This window comes from Cololabis saira, chromosome 12, assembly GCF_033807715.1.
Source record: "Cololabis saira isolate AMF1-May2022 chromosome 12, fColSai1.1, whole genome shotgun sequence".
Classification (NCBI taxonomy): domain Eukaryota; kingdom Metazoa; phylum Chordata; class Actinopteri; order Beloniformes; family Belonidae; genus Cololabis; species Cololabis saira.
The window spans coordinates 14,018,335-14,037,180 of record NC_084598.1 but is presented as its reverse complement, the minus strand read 5'-3'; the positions used below and the strand labels follow the sequence as shown (position 1 = coordinate 14,037,180).

General features: G+C 42.3%; 2 protein-coding genes across 2 annotated transcripts in view; both read left to right on the top strand.

Moving 5' to 3' along the window:
• The window catches only part of LOC133456920 (IQ motif and SEC7 domain-containing protein 2-like), a 190,784-nt gene extending 182,935 nt beyond the window's left edge, over positions 1-7,849 (top strand). The window contains exon 17 of the mRNA XM_061735632.1: positions 23-7,849. Within this exon, the coding sequence (XP_061591616.1) occupies positions 23-1,255 (1,233 nt within the window). The 3' untranslated portion in view covers positions 1,256-7,849. The remainder of the gene's footprint in view (positions 1-22) is intronic.
• Positions 7,850-10,446: 2,597 nt separating this feature from the next.
• On the top strand, positions 10,447-18,845 carry zgc:86609 (ER membrane protein complex subunit 3-like). The gene is made up of 9 exons (XM_061735635.1): positions 10,447-10,505; positions 12,266-12,462; positions 15,193-15,250; positions 15,407-15,500; positions 15,613-15,717; positions 16,618-16,699; positions 17,970-18,049; positions 18,222-18,304; positions 18,385-18,845. Exons 2-9 carry the CDS (start codon positions 12,308-12,310, stop codon positions 18,511-18,513), a joined length of 786 nt encoding a protein of 261 aa, XP_061591619.1. The 5' UTR covers positions 10,447-10,505; positions 12,266-12,307; the 3' UTR covers positions 18,514-18,845.
• Position 18,846: the final 1 nt, after the last annotated feature.

The window sequence follows — 18,846 nt, the reverse complement described above, 5'->3', positions numbered from 1 at the left end:
GCCTCCCATTTCCTCTTTTCAGGGTTCCATTATTAGCAGCCCTCGTCCTCACCAGCAGTGCCCCCTGCCTGCTGGAGGTCTGTCTTACAGCCCCATTATGATCCCGTCGTCTCCAGCAGTCTACCGGCCACACCGCCCTACTCAGAGCCCCGGTACAGGGGTGGGGGGTGGGCCGGGGCTCTGTCACAACCAGGGGGGGGTCACTATCTCCCCCCTCGCGAGCGGGGTAGGGGCTGGGGGCGTAGGAGGGATGCCGAGTGGGGGCAGCCAAACTGGAGGCGGACGGATGGGGAATTTCCTAGGCAGTCGCAGAGGCAAAGTTCCTGGTCCCCTGACGATGACGTCGCCCCCTCCTCAGAGTCCCCAGAGTCCCCTGATGATATCATCACCCCCCCACTACCCCGCACCTGCACCTCCCATTCTTCACCCGTCCTCCCCTTCCCCATGCCCCTCCCCATCACCCAACCTCGCTCAGTCGGACTCAGGAGTTGGAGGGGCCGGAGGTACGGTAGGGGGGCCGTCCAAGCTCCAGGCTTTACACGCCCAGTATTGCCACGGCAACAGTGGAGGAGGCGGAGTCAATGTCACTGGGCACCAGCAGCAGCAAACGCCACCCCCGCCCTACCATCACCATCACCGCTACCACATGCAAAGCGTCCCGCAGCACCACATCCTCACGCACAGGTTCTCGGCGCCGCGGCGGCAGGGCCCGCCCGGCAGCGCTCCCTCTCATATCCAGCAGCACCAGAGGCTGCAACATGCCATCAGCCAGCACCCTCGCTACAACATGGCCTCGGGCTTCATCACGCCCCCACCACTGTCCCCACACTCCCCCGTCACCCCTACTACTCCACACGGACTCTACCACCCGCACCCTGCGGTGGGACGGCCGGGTGGAGGCACCAAGCTGCCGCTGACCATCTCGCACTCCCAGCCCCACCCGCACGCTCACACACACTCTCACAACCACGCCGTTCACACACACTCCCCGCTCAGCCCTTCCCCCTCCGTCTCCCCCTCTACCCACTTCATCTTCTCCACCCCGCCGCCACAGACTCCCTCGGCGCGCCTCATCACCCAGACGTCTCCACAGCCCTACACGCCCCAATATCCGCCGCTCTCCTCCATCCCGCCTCCCCCTCCACACTCCCCGTTACCTCCGCCGTCGACCGCCCCGCTCTCCCCGCACCCCCCAGGAGCAGGGCAAGGGGGACCCAAATCCAAGCCCGTAAGCCGGATCAGCACAGTCGTATGAGGAGGCAGAAACCGAGGACGGTGGTGCGCGATCCTGCTGTGAGCCGCCAGGGGGCGGTACTGAGGGCGAGCATGAGTGGGAGGAGGAGGAGAAGAGGAGGAGGAGGAGGAGGGCAAATGCAGGTGTATCGAAACGGTCGCCTGGTGAGGAGGAGAGTGCTGAGAGCTGGGAGGAGGAAATTGCTCAGCCTGTGTTATTTTCACATTCACTTCCCTCACAAGTAAAAAAGACTCACTCGTGCTGAGAGATGTTTATTGGCAACTTGTGCCCTGCAGGGACTAATCCTCCGTGAAAACCTGCCAGCGGAGCAGCAAGAACTTCAATCATGGCATTTTTCCCATCACATGAAGATGAGGGGAAACGCCACATAGTCCTGTCTAACTGAAAATGTCATCATTTTCCCTTCGCAGTGCCCTTCCAACCTGAGCCGGGACTCTTGAGAACATGTCTGTAGCTCTTTATTGACAGACGAAGTGTTCATGTCATGTTGTGAGTACGAGTTTTTTGTGTCGCTGTAGTGGACAAACGGTTCAGGGACCAGTCGTAAAGGGAACAGTGCCTGAGAATTGAACGCTAGGCTTAGCGCTTACTGCTAACGCCATGTCGAGTGGTGGTTAAAGGGGCAGTTCAGGTTTATCGGAAGCCTGAGAGCAGAACGAGTCCAGTTAGTATATTCCAAAAAATCACAGTAGTCTTGCACCACCATGTTATCGCACAAAAAGCACTTGTAGGATTGTTTTTGGTTGTTGAGTATTTACAAGCCATGAGGCAGAAGCAGAAGTGGATAGCGTTAATATGGTGCAGTTTCCGTGTCCTAGACAGGTATGCATGACCTGTGCAATAGCTAGTGATTATCAGTGTGACCATGGTTAAAATCCCATATGCAGGGGGAGGGATTTGTTGTAACATAAAGCCCCAATCCAGCGTTTATTTTGCCATGAAAAGTAAAGTTTCCCAGACGCTTTACCTTCTGTGTGAAGAATAACTTTTTAAACCTTTAAATAAGCCATCTAAACAAAAACTACAGGTCTTTTACCTTTTGTGTTTTGCAAAAAACAACTAGAAGCCTTTAGTGTTTGTGGATTACAGGGTTTTATCAGGGGGTGCGAAACTATCGTTTTGGGTTTCCCAAATTTTCGCCATTTATTCATTCGTGTATATTTGGAGTCTATTGGTACCAAATCTGTGAATGAGCTCACTTCACTGTCAAGTATCCCAGTTTATTTGGAAGCGTAAGCCTGAATTTGTCAAAAAGGATATCTGATATCTGAATTTTATGCTCCATATAAGTTGCCAGAGAAGGAGATTAATCTGAGAGGTGCCAAACAGGGAAATAAAATCTTTTTGTTTCACTCAGTAGATGAAAACAGGAAGGTACAGTAGTAACATATTTATTTCAGGTTACATTAAAATCCAACTCTGCACCATTCTCAACTGCTATATCGACAGGAAACTGGGTGGAAAATTAAAATAAAACTTTTGTTTTTTTTTTACATTTCCAAACTTAAAAGTGCGACCAACAAACTGCTCAGGAAGAGCGAGAGAGCAGGGTCCCCCTTTTCCAGGACTGCCAAAGCTTCAGATCAGGGTGTCTCATTTTATTTAATTTCCTGCAGATTCGCTCCGTTCCTTCATTGTTTCCTCCTTTTTTTTTGGGGTAGAGAAGAATGATGCCAGAGTGAATTTATTTAGAGGCATTGAGGAATAAAATTCATATATTTTAAATACAGGTATTTCAGATATTTGTTGTAATTTTCTACTACAGCTCTGGAGCCTATAGAGCGGTACTTGGTCCGCTTCTGGTCCACACTAGTGCAGTTTCATTCTGAAAAGCCAGATCTGTATCCACACTGATGCCTCAAGGTCATGTTGGAAACACCGATGGCAGCACAGTCAGCAGCGCTTATTTTACAATCTCCATGTTGTTCACGATGATGTTCAGGCTGTGTGTGTCGTCTTCCAGGAGTGGTCAAATTATTTGGCCTCAGCCAATCAGGAAAGGACAGATCACGAAGCAGATGTGTGCAACCACGTCATCGTTTATGAGGGCTTTTGATTTTCTCCGTCCAAAGTGAACCACAATCGGATCACTCACAAACTGAAATTCAATTTTTTTACAGCTGAATTGTGTTTATCAGTTATAACTGTAACAAAATTTCCACTTTTTAAAATGAAACTGAGTAGTGTGGATGTAGCTTCAGGATGTAGCATCAGGGTGCTACATTCATGACGACATTGTTGGAGGTCGAGAAGGAGCTGCTGCGCCAACGGCGTTCGTTAGCTCACGCCTCCATCACGGAACCACCAATAGGAGTACAGACCTGTTTGAGTTTGAATAGCGGCTGCAGACCCAGACATTTGTCTGTGGGTAGCGTCTGTGACTCGGGGCGCCATCGACCTCAGCCAGCGGAGGTCATTGAGGAGCAAATCTGCCGGGGCCTCACAGTGCATGCTGGGTAGCCTGCTACAAAAGCCTGTAAGTCTGTGAGAATCCTCAGACTAAATATCATTACTTTATTACATCCAATGAAAGTCCAGGTTTTTGTTTTAAGATCAGAAAATAACTTTCCAAAGCCTTCAAGCGTAAATGAAAACCAAACATTTCAAGAATAATGAATAATTTCCCACCCAGTCCAATTTGCTTTCATCCCTCTGAACAGTAGGTGAATCATTTCTGGTGTATTTGAGGACGAGCGATGTTAAAACAGACATTTTCCACCTGAGGTGTTTCAAAATGGAGGATAAGGTGCCTTCAGATATAAGGATGTTAAAACATGAAATAATCATAAGAAATGCTAATCAAGGAAGACCAACTTAAAGCAAAAAGACAATTCAGGATCTATACCAGGAGGTTGTTGGTGGATTCACAACAGAAAATAGGAAGTCATTTACTGCATGTTTGAAACATGTTGGCAGGACTCAGCCTTTCGCCACCCTCATCATCTACAAAGACTTGAAGGAACCTGAAACCTGGACCTAATTTCATCCAGAAGAACTTACTAACATCTCACAGGACTGGACTGTAAAGCATGTTTCACTGTCACACAGCACCAAGTGAATACTCTTGAACAAATCCATTTTTATACATTATTTTTGCACTTAGCATTTAAATCTACCATCCTGGTGTTTGAGTCTTCTCCTTGTTTCCCCTCTTATTTTCCATTAACTGCAGACTACCGGATGTTGTGGAGGGAAACACACAATGGCAGGTCGAAAGTTCTTCCATCCCTGAACTACCTTAACAGCCATTTGCATTTTTTGACAATAAATCAAACGTTCAGTGTTGGCTGCTCTCCTGTCAGTGAGACTGTGTTAGTTACCTTCTCATACACATAATTACCAGCATTTAGCTGGTGGATCATAGGAAATTCCTCAGATGCTCTGAATGCAAATTTTATTGACACGTTTTTGGTTTCCTGTGATTACCTGAATGCATCACCTGTAGATATTACCTGTACAGTGTGTTCTGTTTTGAATGGGGCCAACGGCATCAATCTGAAACTGAAGTTCAGAACTGCTTGAATTAACAAAATAATGTTCCAAAGGCAAAAAGGTTCATTTGGGTTCTTCAGGGTCTTTGAGCATTCTTTGTTTCCTTTTTTTCCTTGTCCTTCATGTTTGAGCTTTGTGGAAATACATCAGAGATTCTGATCACTGACGGAGTTCCACAGGGATCCATGTTGGCTCCCCTGTTGTTTTCAAACTGAAGAACCCCTTTGGCTTTTTGGCGTGAGCTACTAGTATTTCTATCAGTATTGTTGTGTGACGAGCTTCTACTAACATAACGTATTCCTTGGGCTGCTTTCTATTTTTAGCATTTTTGATTTTGTTATGTGCTGACAATGTGAGATGTTTTTTTCTGATTTGGGTATCTTATGGAAGTACTAAAGCATTTTGATTTAAATATTTTTACAACAAAGCAAACAATCTTCTGTGATTACCATACCACTTATTCTAATATTTTTTAAAACAGACTGTGATGATTACATTCACTGAATCCACAGCATGCTAATGCAAACATACACACCAACACACATCTGACATGTCGCCAAGCGTCTCACCATCAGCAGCACCAAACACCGCATCAGTAATCACCTCGTGTTCAGCTTCTTTGAGTTCTGCATTGTTGAGTCTGCACCATATATGAGCAATCACCTGTAGAAGCACTACGTATCTCTGTAAAGGCCACTTAGTCACCAGAAACACCCTGGAAGTAATACCTGACATATTCCAAATACTAATTTCAAGGAGCACTGGATCTAACCTACTTGGTAAGGACTACACAAGAAATCATTCTTTTCCAGCACATGCCCAAGGTAACTCAAAAAAACCCTCAATCAAGGTCCATGCCCATGCGTTTGGCACATTGTAGTACAGTTATAAATCCTGCAGTCATGTGCAAATGTTAGCATGCCCTCTTTTAATTCTATGTCTTTTTTTTTGGTGTTCACTGTGTAAAAACATAATAAAAATCCACTAGATTGCAGCAGATCTTAGTATTAGCCAAATACATCAGACAAATAACAGCATAATATGACATTGAGCCATTTTTTTACTGAACAGAATTTAAGGCACAAACAAAAAAAAAGGTAGGCAATACTACTATACTGCAATACTAAGTAGCCCCATGGTACAATAGCATGTATATCTTCCATTTGCAGCAATAACTTGAAGGTTGAAGGAGAAATGTGGTCCATTCTCGTTCACAAAACTGCTCAAGTTCATTGAGGTCTCTCTGCATTCACTTATGCATAACATTTTACGATCATATCAGTTACGCCACGGTGTGGGTGAGACTACGAAATTACAAACCTTGATTATTTTATTGATCAATCATCATTACCTATTACATAACATAGTTTCTTATACTCTGTCACAGACATAATCTGGTAAACAGAGCAGTCCATGGCTCACTCAAAAGTGCAACAACCCCAAACCATCAACTCTCTGCACCGGGCGTGACAAGCTTATGCTGAAATGCTGTTTATCTTTTTGCCAGACTTGGTACTGTTTATTGAGGTCAATCAGCTCTACATTGATCTCATCTGTCCAAAGGACAGTATTTCAGAGGTTTTGGGGTTTGTTCAGATCCAGTTTGGTGATCCTCAGGTGTTCCTACTGTGTTTTTTCAAAAAAAGGCTTTATACCGGCAAGCCCTCCAAAATAATCCATACTGGTTAAGTCTTTTTTTACTCTTGAACATTTAACCAGATCACTAATGCTTGTAGAGTTTGACATGTTGCTCTTGGATCTTTTAATTTTCTCTGAGCATTGTATTGTTTAGATTGGAAACCATGTTGAATGTTTTCCACATGTTCGATCCCACTGTAGAATATTATACTTTATACAGTATATACTTTATTTTTAGGAAATGCTTTTAAACCTCTTTCCAGATTCTAATTGTGCACCAACAATCCTTTCTCTAAGACTTTTACTTCTGTTGTTCCCTTTTGGCTTTATGTTAACAGGCCCCTGAACATTTCAGACCAGCAATCTGCCGAAATAAATCCATATGGAAGCATTAACAGGGTACTTAGTATTGCAAACATTTTTGTTGTTAAATAAATAATGGCATGATGTGATAAAAATAATATAATTTGTTTCTGGTTGTATTGGCTGGAAACTACCATCAGATGCTTTTTATTAGGCTTTTGTACACATGCTCGGTTAGAGGAGTGGGCGATAACTATTGCACATGACTGTACAATCTCTGCTCAGAGCAACACTTCGAGTCATCAAATCTAGGAATTTTTACTTTGAGACATCAAGAAGGATCAAATGCCTTTTCCCTGATGTGAACTAAATCAGCGGTTGTCGGGGAGGTATCAAAAAATGTATTCGATCATTCAAAATAGTAATACATTGTTCTTGCAGTTCAAAAACATGTATGGCCCTTTCATTTTTCTGTTTTTTTATTTTTTTGCCCTGATCTGCTCTCCACTATCAGCTTGCATGTTGATATTTATTACATTATCTTCACTGAATGAGCTGTATTATAGATATGAATGTAAATAACAGTTGTTAAATGAAAACTGATAATCCAAACATTCATTTTCTTGGCGGTGGGTCGTTCGACGGTGCTGGTTTGCATCGGGAATAGAAGATCTGTTTTGTTTTGTTGGTTTGTTGCCTCTGATTAACACCAAAAGAAACAGATCTGGTCTGACTGCTGCAGGTAAAACAGGGAGACTTTAAAAAAAAAAAAAAAAAAAGCACATCAGATCTGATTCTAATAACATTAAAAGCATTTGAGTCTTCTGTTCCCATGTAACGGCAGTGTGTGTTCATCTGTTCAAGGGCCGTGAACAGGAGGTCTGAGCTGTTTGTTTCTAAATAACACAAATGACCGATTTGTGGAGAAAACACATTTCTTGTTTATAATGTAGAGAAAGACTGCAATAGTTCTTGTAAAATTGTACGAGTAAAGTGTCAAATATGTGTCAACAGAGACAACATTATTTTAAAAATTCATTATGGGGCAATTTTAGCTGTGTATATAAATATATATTACTTGTACTTTGTTTTTGAAATGACAGAGATATGGAAAAAGTGGAACTATTTATTGCTCTAATTATATAAAAATCTGTTCATGTGGATGGAAAATGTGTGCATTTTTGTTCAGATGACTGTGCACCTACTCACACGCAGCTTGAACGCGAGATTACAGTTGATATACAACCTCAATAAAGGTTCAAAAGCATCATCGTGACATAAATCAGTTTTTATCAAATCACATTTCCAGTTAAACAGGTCAAAACCAGCAGAAACACATTTCTTTTCTCCCACGAAGCTGATTCATGTATCAGAACATCAAGAGAGCAACTTCTCCCAACATTCCCGGAGGAATGTGATGATGATCCGTTCATAAAAGCTACAAACTGGCTCTGGCTCTGACATTGACATCCCCAGATCTTAATCCCGTCAAGAACATAATGTCAAACTTAAAAAAAAATTGGTGGACAAGCAGAAAGTTGCAAAGGATTGTGATCGGCTCAGGGCCCAAATGCAGCAGGACGACACCTCCATCACGCTCAGAATCTGATATCCAGCGTCGCAGACCAAAGGTACAAGGGTCTTTAATATGAAGTTAGATTTGTTATGTTTGTGCTAGAAGTATTTATCAACTAAAGCCTTTGAAACTTATGAAAATGTTTGTAAATGTGCATAATAGGATGGAAAGACATGAAGAACTACATCTACTGTAAGAATACCAAAGTAGCAACGCTGGCAAAAACCAAAGTTTGTATTGGTGCTGAAACCTATGGCCCTCCAATGAGAAGGATAATTCGTGAGAGGAAATCACTGACCCCGACTTCCCAGGAGCGGACATCCCAGCAGGTTCCCCCCAAGCCTGGGCCCCGCAATACTCAGAGGAACTGAAGAGTTATATATCCGACTTTATAGGTTTTACTTAGCAAACTAAATGTTAAGCTTCATGACAACAAACTACAGACTTTTGGAACGATTTCCTTTGGAGATATTCATACCTACGGTCATTCCTGCGGTCAAGCACAGTGGTGGAAGTGTGATCATTTGGGCTTGTTTTGCAGCGGCGGGACCTGGCCAGCTTGTATTAGCTGAGATGACCATGGTCACGTTTGTTTACCCGGATATTCTGGAGTCAAATTCAACTTTAAGTATCCAGCAGATAAAGCTTGGTTGAAGTTGAGTTGTGCAACAGGACAGTGATCCCAAACACATCAGGAACTCTATATGAAAATTACTGGAAACTATTGGAATTAGTGTGTTGCAACCGTCCTGCCAAAGTGGGATATCTTGGGCTGAGATGCTGGGATGGGACCTTACGTGGGATGTTTCTCAAAGAAAAGCCTGCAAACCTCGAAGAAATGAAGCAATTTTGTGTCGAAGAGATGGACAAAAGTCCCCTGCAGCCATGTGGGAGACTGGTACAGAAAGGAAAAAAAGCAAAAGAATACTTGAAAGCCATTGTTGTTTTACTTTTTTTTCTTTGGAATGAGAGTGAAAAACAATAAGGTATGTTATATTTTGTACATCTGAGGTTGTATTTACTTTATTTGAAGACCTGCTGCGGATTAAGACCCGGACCACATTTTTTAATTATCTAATTATGAAAGGTTAGTGCTAAAAGCGGCAGAAATCTTATGAAAAGCTAAAATCACAGGCCAGGTTTGAGTAGTTTGGTTTAGTTGATATCTCTGGTTTGTTTGTGTGCAGTACTCGAGTTGAGGGGGGATGAGGGGGGATGGCATCCCCCCCTGAAATAAAAATGGTCAAAATCATCCCCCCTGTAAAACTGCCATCCCCTCTTTTTCAATTTTCACCTGTTTCAAGTAAATTTTCACCTGAAATAAGTAGGAAAATCTGCCAGTGGGACAAGATTTATCTTCTTATTACAATCAAAAAAATCTTGTTCCACTGGCAGGTTTTCTACTTATTTCAAGTGAAAATCTGCTTGAAACAGGTGAAAATTGTTGTTTTTTCCAGTGATGAATCTTGTTTTTAGTGTAATGAGATTTTTTTTTTTTACTAAAATGAGACATTTTAACTATAAATAAGACAAATATTCTTGTTAAGATTTTGAGTTTTTGCAGTGATCCATTTTATTATCCTGTGAAGGACAGAGTCATATTGATAAGTTCAGAAAACTGTTTTTTATTGTTGTGTTTTGATGTATTTGATGTAAGCCCAGTGGATATTTAAAGCTTACAGAAGGCTGCATTTAACTGCTGCTATTTCATTCCTGCAGTATTTCTGCAGGTGTTTTGGTCAGCGCTATTATTTGTAATATATTATATTATTTGTAATCAGCACAAATTATCTGTCCCCATATGATAAAATCCACCATCCCCCCTGATATTTTTTTTACAACTCGAGTACTGTTTGTGTGTTTTTGAAGTACACACCTAAACTCAAATTAGCACCACTGGGCAGTACAAACCCCTATTTATCTTTATAATACATAAGTATAGTTCTGCTCATTTAGTATTATCACTTATTACTAATTTAAAAATATTAACATTGTGAAGGTTAACATAAGTTAACTATTAGGCATTATTAGTTTCATTGTAAATTTCCAACGCTGTTTAGTTAGCGTTATTTTTTGCAGTTTTGTGAAACAAGTTTGATTTGATATTTTTTTATTTTTGCTAAAAAGAAGATGTGTTTACTGTTTCCGTTTAAACCGGAAGTGCTTCTTCTTCTTCTTCTTCTGCAGCAGGTGAGCGTGTCAGGCGCCCATGGTCAGGCGGTCAGAAACTTCATAAATGTGGTGAGTGGCGTAAAGTTTAAAGTTAAAGTTTATAAATGAGAAAAATGTCGACAAACATACACATTTATCAGGTGTGACAGCTCGGTCCCGAGCAGGTGCTGGACGCCGTGTTGACCGTGTTGAAGCGTCAACAGGTGAACTTGTTCAACCAGCCGGATACGCGTTTTAATGTTTAAAAAGAGCCGATCACGGAAACAAATGGGTGGTTCAAAGTCCTGTTTCATCTCTAAACCAGTTGTTATTTATTTAACTGTCATTATGATTGAGAGACCGTGTCGTTTACCTCGGGAGATATTTTGGACACTTGTCTTAAAGGAGATATTTGATACACTCTGGTCAGGCTTTGACAGCATGTCCAGGTGCAGCGATGACACGCTGCTAACATGATTTGGTGGAAATGCCGCAGCGATACAAAAGTCAGAAACTTCTATTTAAAGGGTCTTTGCCTCGTATGACTTTATATTTACATGTTGGTCATTCTTACTTCCGAGTAAGGGCGACTTGAGCAGGATGATGCTGGAGGAGACACATGCTCCACACGTCTGCTCTGGTCACATGTTTCACACCTGAGCACCTGAACGAGGGGTTCAATCACAATAACAGCAGAAAAGCTGCCCTGGTTATGATGTTTGGTAGTACACACACACACACACACACACACACACTAAACAGTGCTGTGTGCGTGCGTGAATGAATGAATGAATGAATGAATGAATGAATGAATGAATGAATGAATGGCCTTTATTTCAGTTTTAAGCCTTGTACAAGTTAAGCCATTTTTACAAAACAAAAAATGAAAAAAGTAAAATAAACATTGCTTTTGCCCAAAAAGGTGTAGGCTGAAGCCGTAGCTTATACCCTTTTTATCTTGTGATCAATTTAAATCTGAAACATTAGCATGAATCCGTGAAAACAAACGATGCATAAAGAAGACAAAAAATAAATGACACAAAATATAAAATTGACGTTTCACATTCTACAATGTTGTTGATAATATACTTTATAGTTATAGTGTTTTTACATTTATTTACAACATTTTCTTGAACTTGTAGATAGAACTGCACATTTTTAGGTCGTTATCACAACTATTCCATATTTCTCTTGCCTTAATTGATGTACGTCTCTTTTTAATATTTGTTCTTGCTGTCGTCATCTCAAACATGAGTTTCCCCCTCGGGTCATAGCGGGTTTCTTTTATTCGGAACAAATCCTGAATGCAGTTTCTGCTGGGCTTTAAAGGCAAATAAAACAGTAACAGAGTATTATATTTAATAAAGAGATTATTTGTTGGTTCATAATAGTCTGATCTATTAATTATCCTTAAAGCTCTTTTCTGTAATAAGAAAATAGGGTTTGTATTTGTTTTATAGGTGTTACCCCATATCTCCACACAATAAGTCATGTATGGAACTATGAGTGAGTAATACATCAAAAGCTGTGCTCTTTGACAGAAGATATAATTTGTTTTACTTAATATTGCTAGGGTTTTAGACATTTTTGATTTTACACTATTTAGATGTGATTTCCAGCTAAGTTTATCATCAATTATTACCCCCAGGAACTTATTTTCATATACTCTAGTCTTTCTATTTCCATACCACTAATTTTAATTGTTATTTGATTATTTATTTTTCTAGTGCCAAAAATTATTAACTTAGTTCACATGTGGGTGCGATAGCAGTTGGTTAGAAGTGAGGAAGGGGGGAACATCTTTGAGAGCCACAGAAATAATCTCTTGAATCTCTGATCGCCTTCTGCAGCGTCTTCCTGTCTGAGTCCACGTAGCTTTGCTGACCAGAGCAATGGCCGGTCCAGAACTCCTGCTGGACTCCAGCATTCGGATGTGGGTGGTCGTCCCCATCGTCTTCATCACCTTCTTTGTTGGAGTCATCCGCCACTACGTCACTCAGCTGCTTCACAGCGACAAGAAAATCGACCTGGAGCAGGTCTCTGACAGGTGAGAATAAGGAGCTGAACTGAGAAAACTTCAGCTGTTATTTCTTGAGGTTTCTTCTTTTTTTGTACTTGATTTAAAAACATTGAGGAACATTTGAGGTGTCATTTTGGGGTATTTTTTTGGCCTCATCATCATAATGAAAGTTTTCATAAACAAAATCAGATTAGATCTTTGTAAACCTGGTTACGCAAATGTGTTCAAGTTAAGTTCTTAACTTACAACATACATGCAGTTTTGTATTGGAGATCAAGATAACTTAAAGTGATCAGGTTTTAGTTTAAAGCATTATTGATTTGTGTAATCTTGCTTTAATACTAAATATGATCATTTTTGCGAGGAGATCGGTGAATAAACAATAAAAGCTGAGGATTTGTTGTGCAGGTGTACTTGTAGACCTTCAACAGTCAAAAATTAATCAAGTAAACTTGATGAGTTGAGATGGTCGCATTGCATCATATTTCACTCGTATGAAAACGGCTGAAACAACAGAGATGAGAACATTTTCCTCTTCCTGATACCCTCTGATAAACAGCTTTTAGGTTTCACATCATTCTGAGTACTGAACCAACACTGGGGTTATTTTAATTGATTTTTATTAGCAAATTCAACAGTTGGTGTTTTTTAAAGTAATGTAAAATAAAACAAAATCTATTGAATGAAGAAATCAAGGAATTAAAGTTAATTTGCTGCCACACGTTTGTAAAATAAAAAGGTATTTATAGAGCTCCGAACCGTGACGTCAGAATTCCCAGCATGCAACACTGGAGAATATAAACGACGCCATATCAGCAGTAAAGCTGAAGCGGGCGAGGACGTTTCTGCGCTGGTAAACGGTAGAAACGATGCCAGATAACTGTTGTGCACCGGGATGCCAGAATATAAAAGCTTTTTATCAGATTCCTAAAGATCCAGAGAGGCGAGATTAATGTATTTATGCCATAAAACACAAACAAGACAGCCGACACATGACAGCAGCTCTCACTGAATCCAGCTTTGCAGTTGCAGCTACTCCAAGCACAAAACCATCCTCTCTCACCAGAGTCCAAAGCTGAATGTTGATCACAAATCCAGGGCGTAACATCCATTCACACCCTCCAGTCTTTTGTCATATTTGAGAGAAACCCGGAGTAGGACGAAGGAAAGTTGATCAGGTGGATGTTGGAGGTCTGGCAACTCCGGTGCTTTGTAAGGATCAGTCAGTGATATTGAGTCTTTCAAATTTAGCAACATAGTCTTCAATATCCTTTGGGTTGTAATGTGCTGTGAACTCGGACGGTCTGAAGTTCATCATTAGGCTGTGACTTTCGACTTGTACGAGTAGTTCTCTTCCCTGCCACAATGGCACTGTAAACAAAACAGGTGCCGTGGTCACACATGTTTTGACATTTAAACACGTTCGATGTCCAAAAGCTGGGAAGCCATTTGTCTCTAATTCTTTTATCTGACGTGAAATGACCCGTGAAGCTGAACTGGAAACCCCAGCTGTGTATACTGAGTTTATCTCAGTTATTCTGGACTTGCAGCCTGTTACTGATGCTGCGCAGCTGCTCCCGCTGCTGACTCAAGAACAGGAAAGCAGTCTTGCTGTGTAACTTCCTTTTCTGGCTTTTAAAGCAACAAAGAAGATGTCTGTCTGATGTCTGTGCACATCAGGCATCATGTTGTCTTAAGACAACATGATGCCTGATGTGCACAGACAGGTTTGACAGGTCTGCATACATGCGCATTTGTGATGAACAAGAATAAATCTTTTATTTATCTGTTTGATGATGAATACTTCACTTCTTCCTGATTCTAGATTTTGACAGTTTTACATGATTAAATGTCATTTTCAGGTTTGATTGAAATAAACACAATAAACTTGTGCTCCTAGGAAGGGTTAGCGTTCAGTAAAGGTCTTGGCACAACTTGACTGTAAACCTGTGAGCAGCACTAACTACGTCTTCTTTGTTTTCTCACACTGTTCTGCCCTTCCAAGAACCCTTATCCTGCCTCTCAGTTCCTCTCTTCTTCTGTTCCCCTTTCCCACTGCTTTCTTACCCATCTCCTTTCCTGAACCAGCTCTTCTTCTAGACCAAGTGTGGGTAATCCAGCTCCTCGGGGGCCGGTGTCTTGCATGTTTTAAGCTGTCTCCTTGCATTAACACTGCTGATTCAAAGCAATGATCATCTTCAGCTTGGTCTCTCCAACCGTGTACAACCGTGTCATTTGTGTTGTGGTGTGCTAAAGCAGGGAAACATCTAAAACATGCAGGACACCAGCCGTCGAGGCCCTGGATTGCCCACCCCTGGTTAAGACTGTCCTGACTGTATCATCTCGCCCCTCTTCCTGTCCAGCACCCCAAACCTCTACACACCACACGAGTAAATGACATCTCAGAATCATGTTTATTTGGCAGGTCAAACAAGACAGGGAATTTGACTCGGTTATTTTCACTCACTGTACAGTAAATAGCCAAATGGCAGCCTTTATTAACATATAAACATTTTTTTTTAAAGTGAAAGGTGCAGCAGTATGAGGTAGTCATGGTTATTGAAAGGTGAATTGTTACAGCATATGATTGTGGTTATTATTAGTTCTCCCATCCTTTCTAATCTTTCTGTTGCTTTCCCTCTACGCCTGCTTAAAATTCCTGCGTTGCTTTGCAGAGGGAAGATGAAACATTTTTGTGATTGTTTTGTTGTTCCACCAACATGAAGTGTTTGTGCTGAAGTAAACGTTTCTGTGCAGCCAGGTGCTCCTGCGCAGCCGCATCCTCAGAGAGAACGGGAAGTACATCCCTCGACAGGTAAACCGCCCCCTGACTCTCTGTCATTTCCTGTCCTGTCCTCTCGTGTCTGCTTTGACCTCATCTGTCTTAACACGCTGGGTTTTGATGCTGGTTCAGCGTTGGAATGTGACCTGCCAGTTCGTCTCTCTGATCAAAGTGTTTCTACCGTTTCAGTCCTTTGCTATGAGGAAGCACTACTTCAACGACGCAGAGACCGGCTTCTTTAAGAAAGTCAAGAGGAAAGTTGTCCCCAAGAACCCCATGACAGGTGTGTGTGAGAGAGAGAGAGAGATTAATAGAATAAGACGAACCTCCTGCGTTAGTGTCACGTGTCCATCTGTAAGCGTTCAGAGCCTCAGACGTGAGATCCTGTTTTTCAGATACCAGCATGGTGACGGACATGATGAAGGGAAACCTGACCAACGTGCTGCCAATGATTCTGATCGGTGGATGGATCAACTGGGCCTTCTCTGGATTTGTCATAAGTGAGTTCCTCGACACGACAGTTCAGTGGAAAATGATCCGATGATGTGGTGAAACTCGTGTTTGGCGGCGTTTTGTTACAGTATGACATAAATATTAAATTTGAACGATGCATACCTGCAAACTTACTCCAACGTCCGCCGTGTACCTAAGCACATCCTCGCAATAACAGATCTTTGGTGGACCCGACATGCACACGTGAGTCTTTCAGCAAATCAAGATAAGGGAACTGCTTCATTCTCATTCAAAGACTATAAAACAATGGATGAAGCATCAAGTCACGTGACCCGCTGGTTTCTGAAGACCGGTTTTGAAGCCTCTCTTTTCGAACGGGGTGCAAACATGTTGCTCCGGAAGCAGACGGGAACACGCCCACCGTATGCCAATCAAAGCTTGTTCTGGCTACCAGCGTCAGTGGATTCCTGAAACCTGAATTAGCTGACGCTGGGCTCCTAGAAACCACTGGATGACCCAGAAAGGCCCAGAAACTAATGTTTGTCTCTCTGGCGCTGAAGTTGGACATTTCATTGACTCTCTTTCGCAGCCGGCCCCTTGTGGTCGGTCGAGGAACTGCACCGAATCTCAGCTCCGCGTGAGACTCGACCCCGAAATCAGATGGTTTTGCTTGTTCTCATTACGAGGTGAACTGAAAGTTTTCCGCTGCGTAACGTTACTTAAACAGACTTCAACGTACCCTGGCAGCAGTCTTAAAGTCTCACGACGCTTTCCAACTAGAGGTTAAATAGCCAAGAAGTTGCTAAACCCGGTTTGCAACCTCTTAATTCCGTGTGCTGCATCCGACCAAAGATGTGTTATTGAGAACATGTTCTCTGGCACGACGATGTCAGTGATGAGACTGTTAGTTCACGTCATGGCGGTTTGTTTCTGTGCTCGTCTTCCAGCGAAGGTGCCGTTCCCGCTGACTCTGAGGTTTAAGCCGATGTTACAGAGGGGGATCGACCTGCTCTCGCTGGACGCTTCCTGGTAAAAGATCAATACTCATCCTTTCACAACAATTCAGAGTCAGAGATGCACAGTTGATGGGGGGGGGGGGTCGGGGAACTTTGTGACCTCGTGCCACTGAGCAACATGCAGTTGTTGGTAGACTAGGCGTGTAACGATACACTAATCTCACGATACGGTACGATACACGATATTGGGGTCACGATAACGATACGATATTATAGCAGTATTTTTTTAACAACCTTGAATGAGGAACATATGACTGGAAAAAATGGTCTTTTATTTGAAAGACACAAAATACAAAACAATACTTTGCGTTTGCCCTATTGTTACAGTTTGTAATGCTTTATAACTGTTTAAGTTTTAAAGAGAAAGCCAGGCCAACCATTTTCCACAAACTGAACTAAAAGTAAATGTCAGGTTTGCATTATGATCTTCAGTTTCATACAATAAAAATATTTTGCCACAAACTGAATAGTTTCTCTCATGTATGATTTGACTTTTTTCTTTTCCAGAAATGTAACAACTAAAATTAAATAAATAAATAAAAGTAAATAAATACATACAATTTTACATCATAAAAAAGATTGATTCATGCTCACCTTATAAGTGTAAGAGGAGATTTATTTTTGTTAAGAAGTTTATTTTGGTAATTCAGGGTTCATTATTTTATAAATATATTCTTTATATTCTGATGTAAATCAGGGACTGTAATGACACTAGTCAGTTTATCTGTAGTGATTAGTCTGTTCTAGATTGGGCGGAGTGATACGCCACAGTACGGCACTAGGTGCTGTGTTGATGTTCTAAAATCCTACACTGTTGAGGGACATTAAAGTACACTGGAACTCAGCAGAAGTTGTCCCTGTGTTTATCCTACTCACGACGTTAATATAATACATCCATACTCATGACCCAAAAAGGTTTAATTTAATAAGGTAAGGCTTAACTCTACACCAGCCTTACATGAGTAAAAGTTCAGAGCTCAAAACCCTGCAAGAGTCCTGTGATCAGGACCAAAACGGTACTAGTTTCTTCTGAGCGGAGGAAGATTTTGGTCCGCGGTTCGAGGCACCGTCGGATGCGCGTTACTAGTCAACACAATGGATTAATAATAATCCAATATCGCGATACACTTTGTCACCTCCACGACACGTTTTGTGACGTTTTTGTATCGTGAAATTTCGTGGCACGATATATTGTTACACCTCTATGGTAGACACATCCAGGATGTCCAGTAGTCCTTCACCTGGAACTGAGTGTGATATGACTGACCATGTGCTTCGTGCAGGGTGAGTTCGGCGTCCTGGTACTTCCTGAATGTGTTCGGACTGAGGAGCATGTACACGCTCATCCTGGGTCAGGACAACGGTGAGTCTTCCCTCTAACCGCACGATCGCTGTAATAAAAACACTTTATGGTTGTGTAAAAACACAACCAGTGGGTTTATTTGGGAAGAATTCACCACTCAAGAGCAAACGTGAAGTTCAAGTCAGTAAGAGTCATTTAAATCCACTGGAACTGTGCGTTTTCCTCCTGGAAGCTGCCGACCAGTCACGGCTCATGCAGGATCAGATGACGGGTGCTGCCATGGCGATGCCCCCTGACCCCAACAAGGCTTTTAAGGTGAGGCGATCAATACTCTAATCAATTGACAAAGGCCTCCTCACCCCGGCTGAAACGCTGCCTGGCTTCGTGTGTTTCAGAGCGAGTGGGAGGCGCTGGAGATCGTGGATCACAAGTGGGCGCTGGAGAACGTGGAGGAGGAGCTCATGTCCAGAGACCTGAACTTTGGAAGCTTCTCCAGCCAGGACCTCAAGTCCGCCATGTTTTAGGACGACGAGGCTGAAGGTTCTGTGGCGGTTCTGGTCCAAAGTTGTCGGGACATCCGGATGGAGATCCGCCGGTCAACCTTCCTCCACCGAGCCCCGACTCCTCCCCTTCGGACTGTTCAGCTGCAGGTTCTGTGAACCTCTGAAAATGCACAGTGCAGTTGAAGCTAATTCACTGGTTCAGCACTTCCACTTGGGTCCGATACGAAGACTGCCCAAGCTTTCAGAACAGTTGAGGTGGCGTTGCCGCCCACCCTTTTACTGACGTTATCCTGCAGAACATCTGGCGTCTGACTGTTGTACAACGCTGTTAAATAAAAACACTGGAGGCTCGAG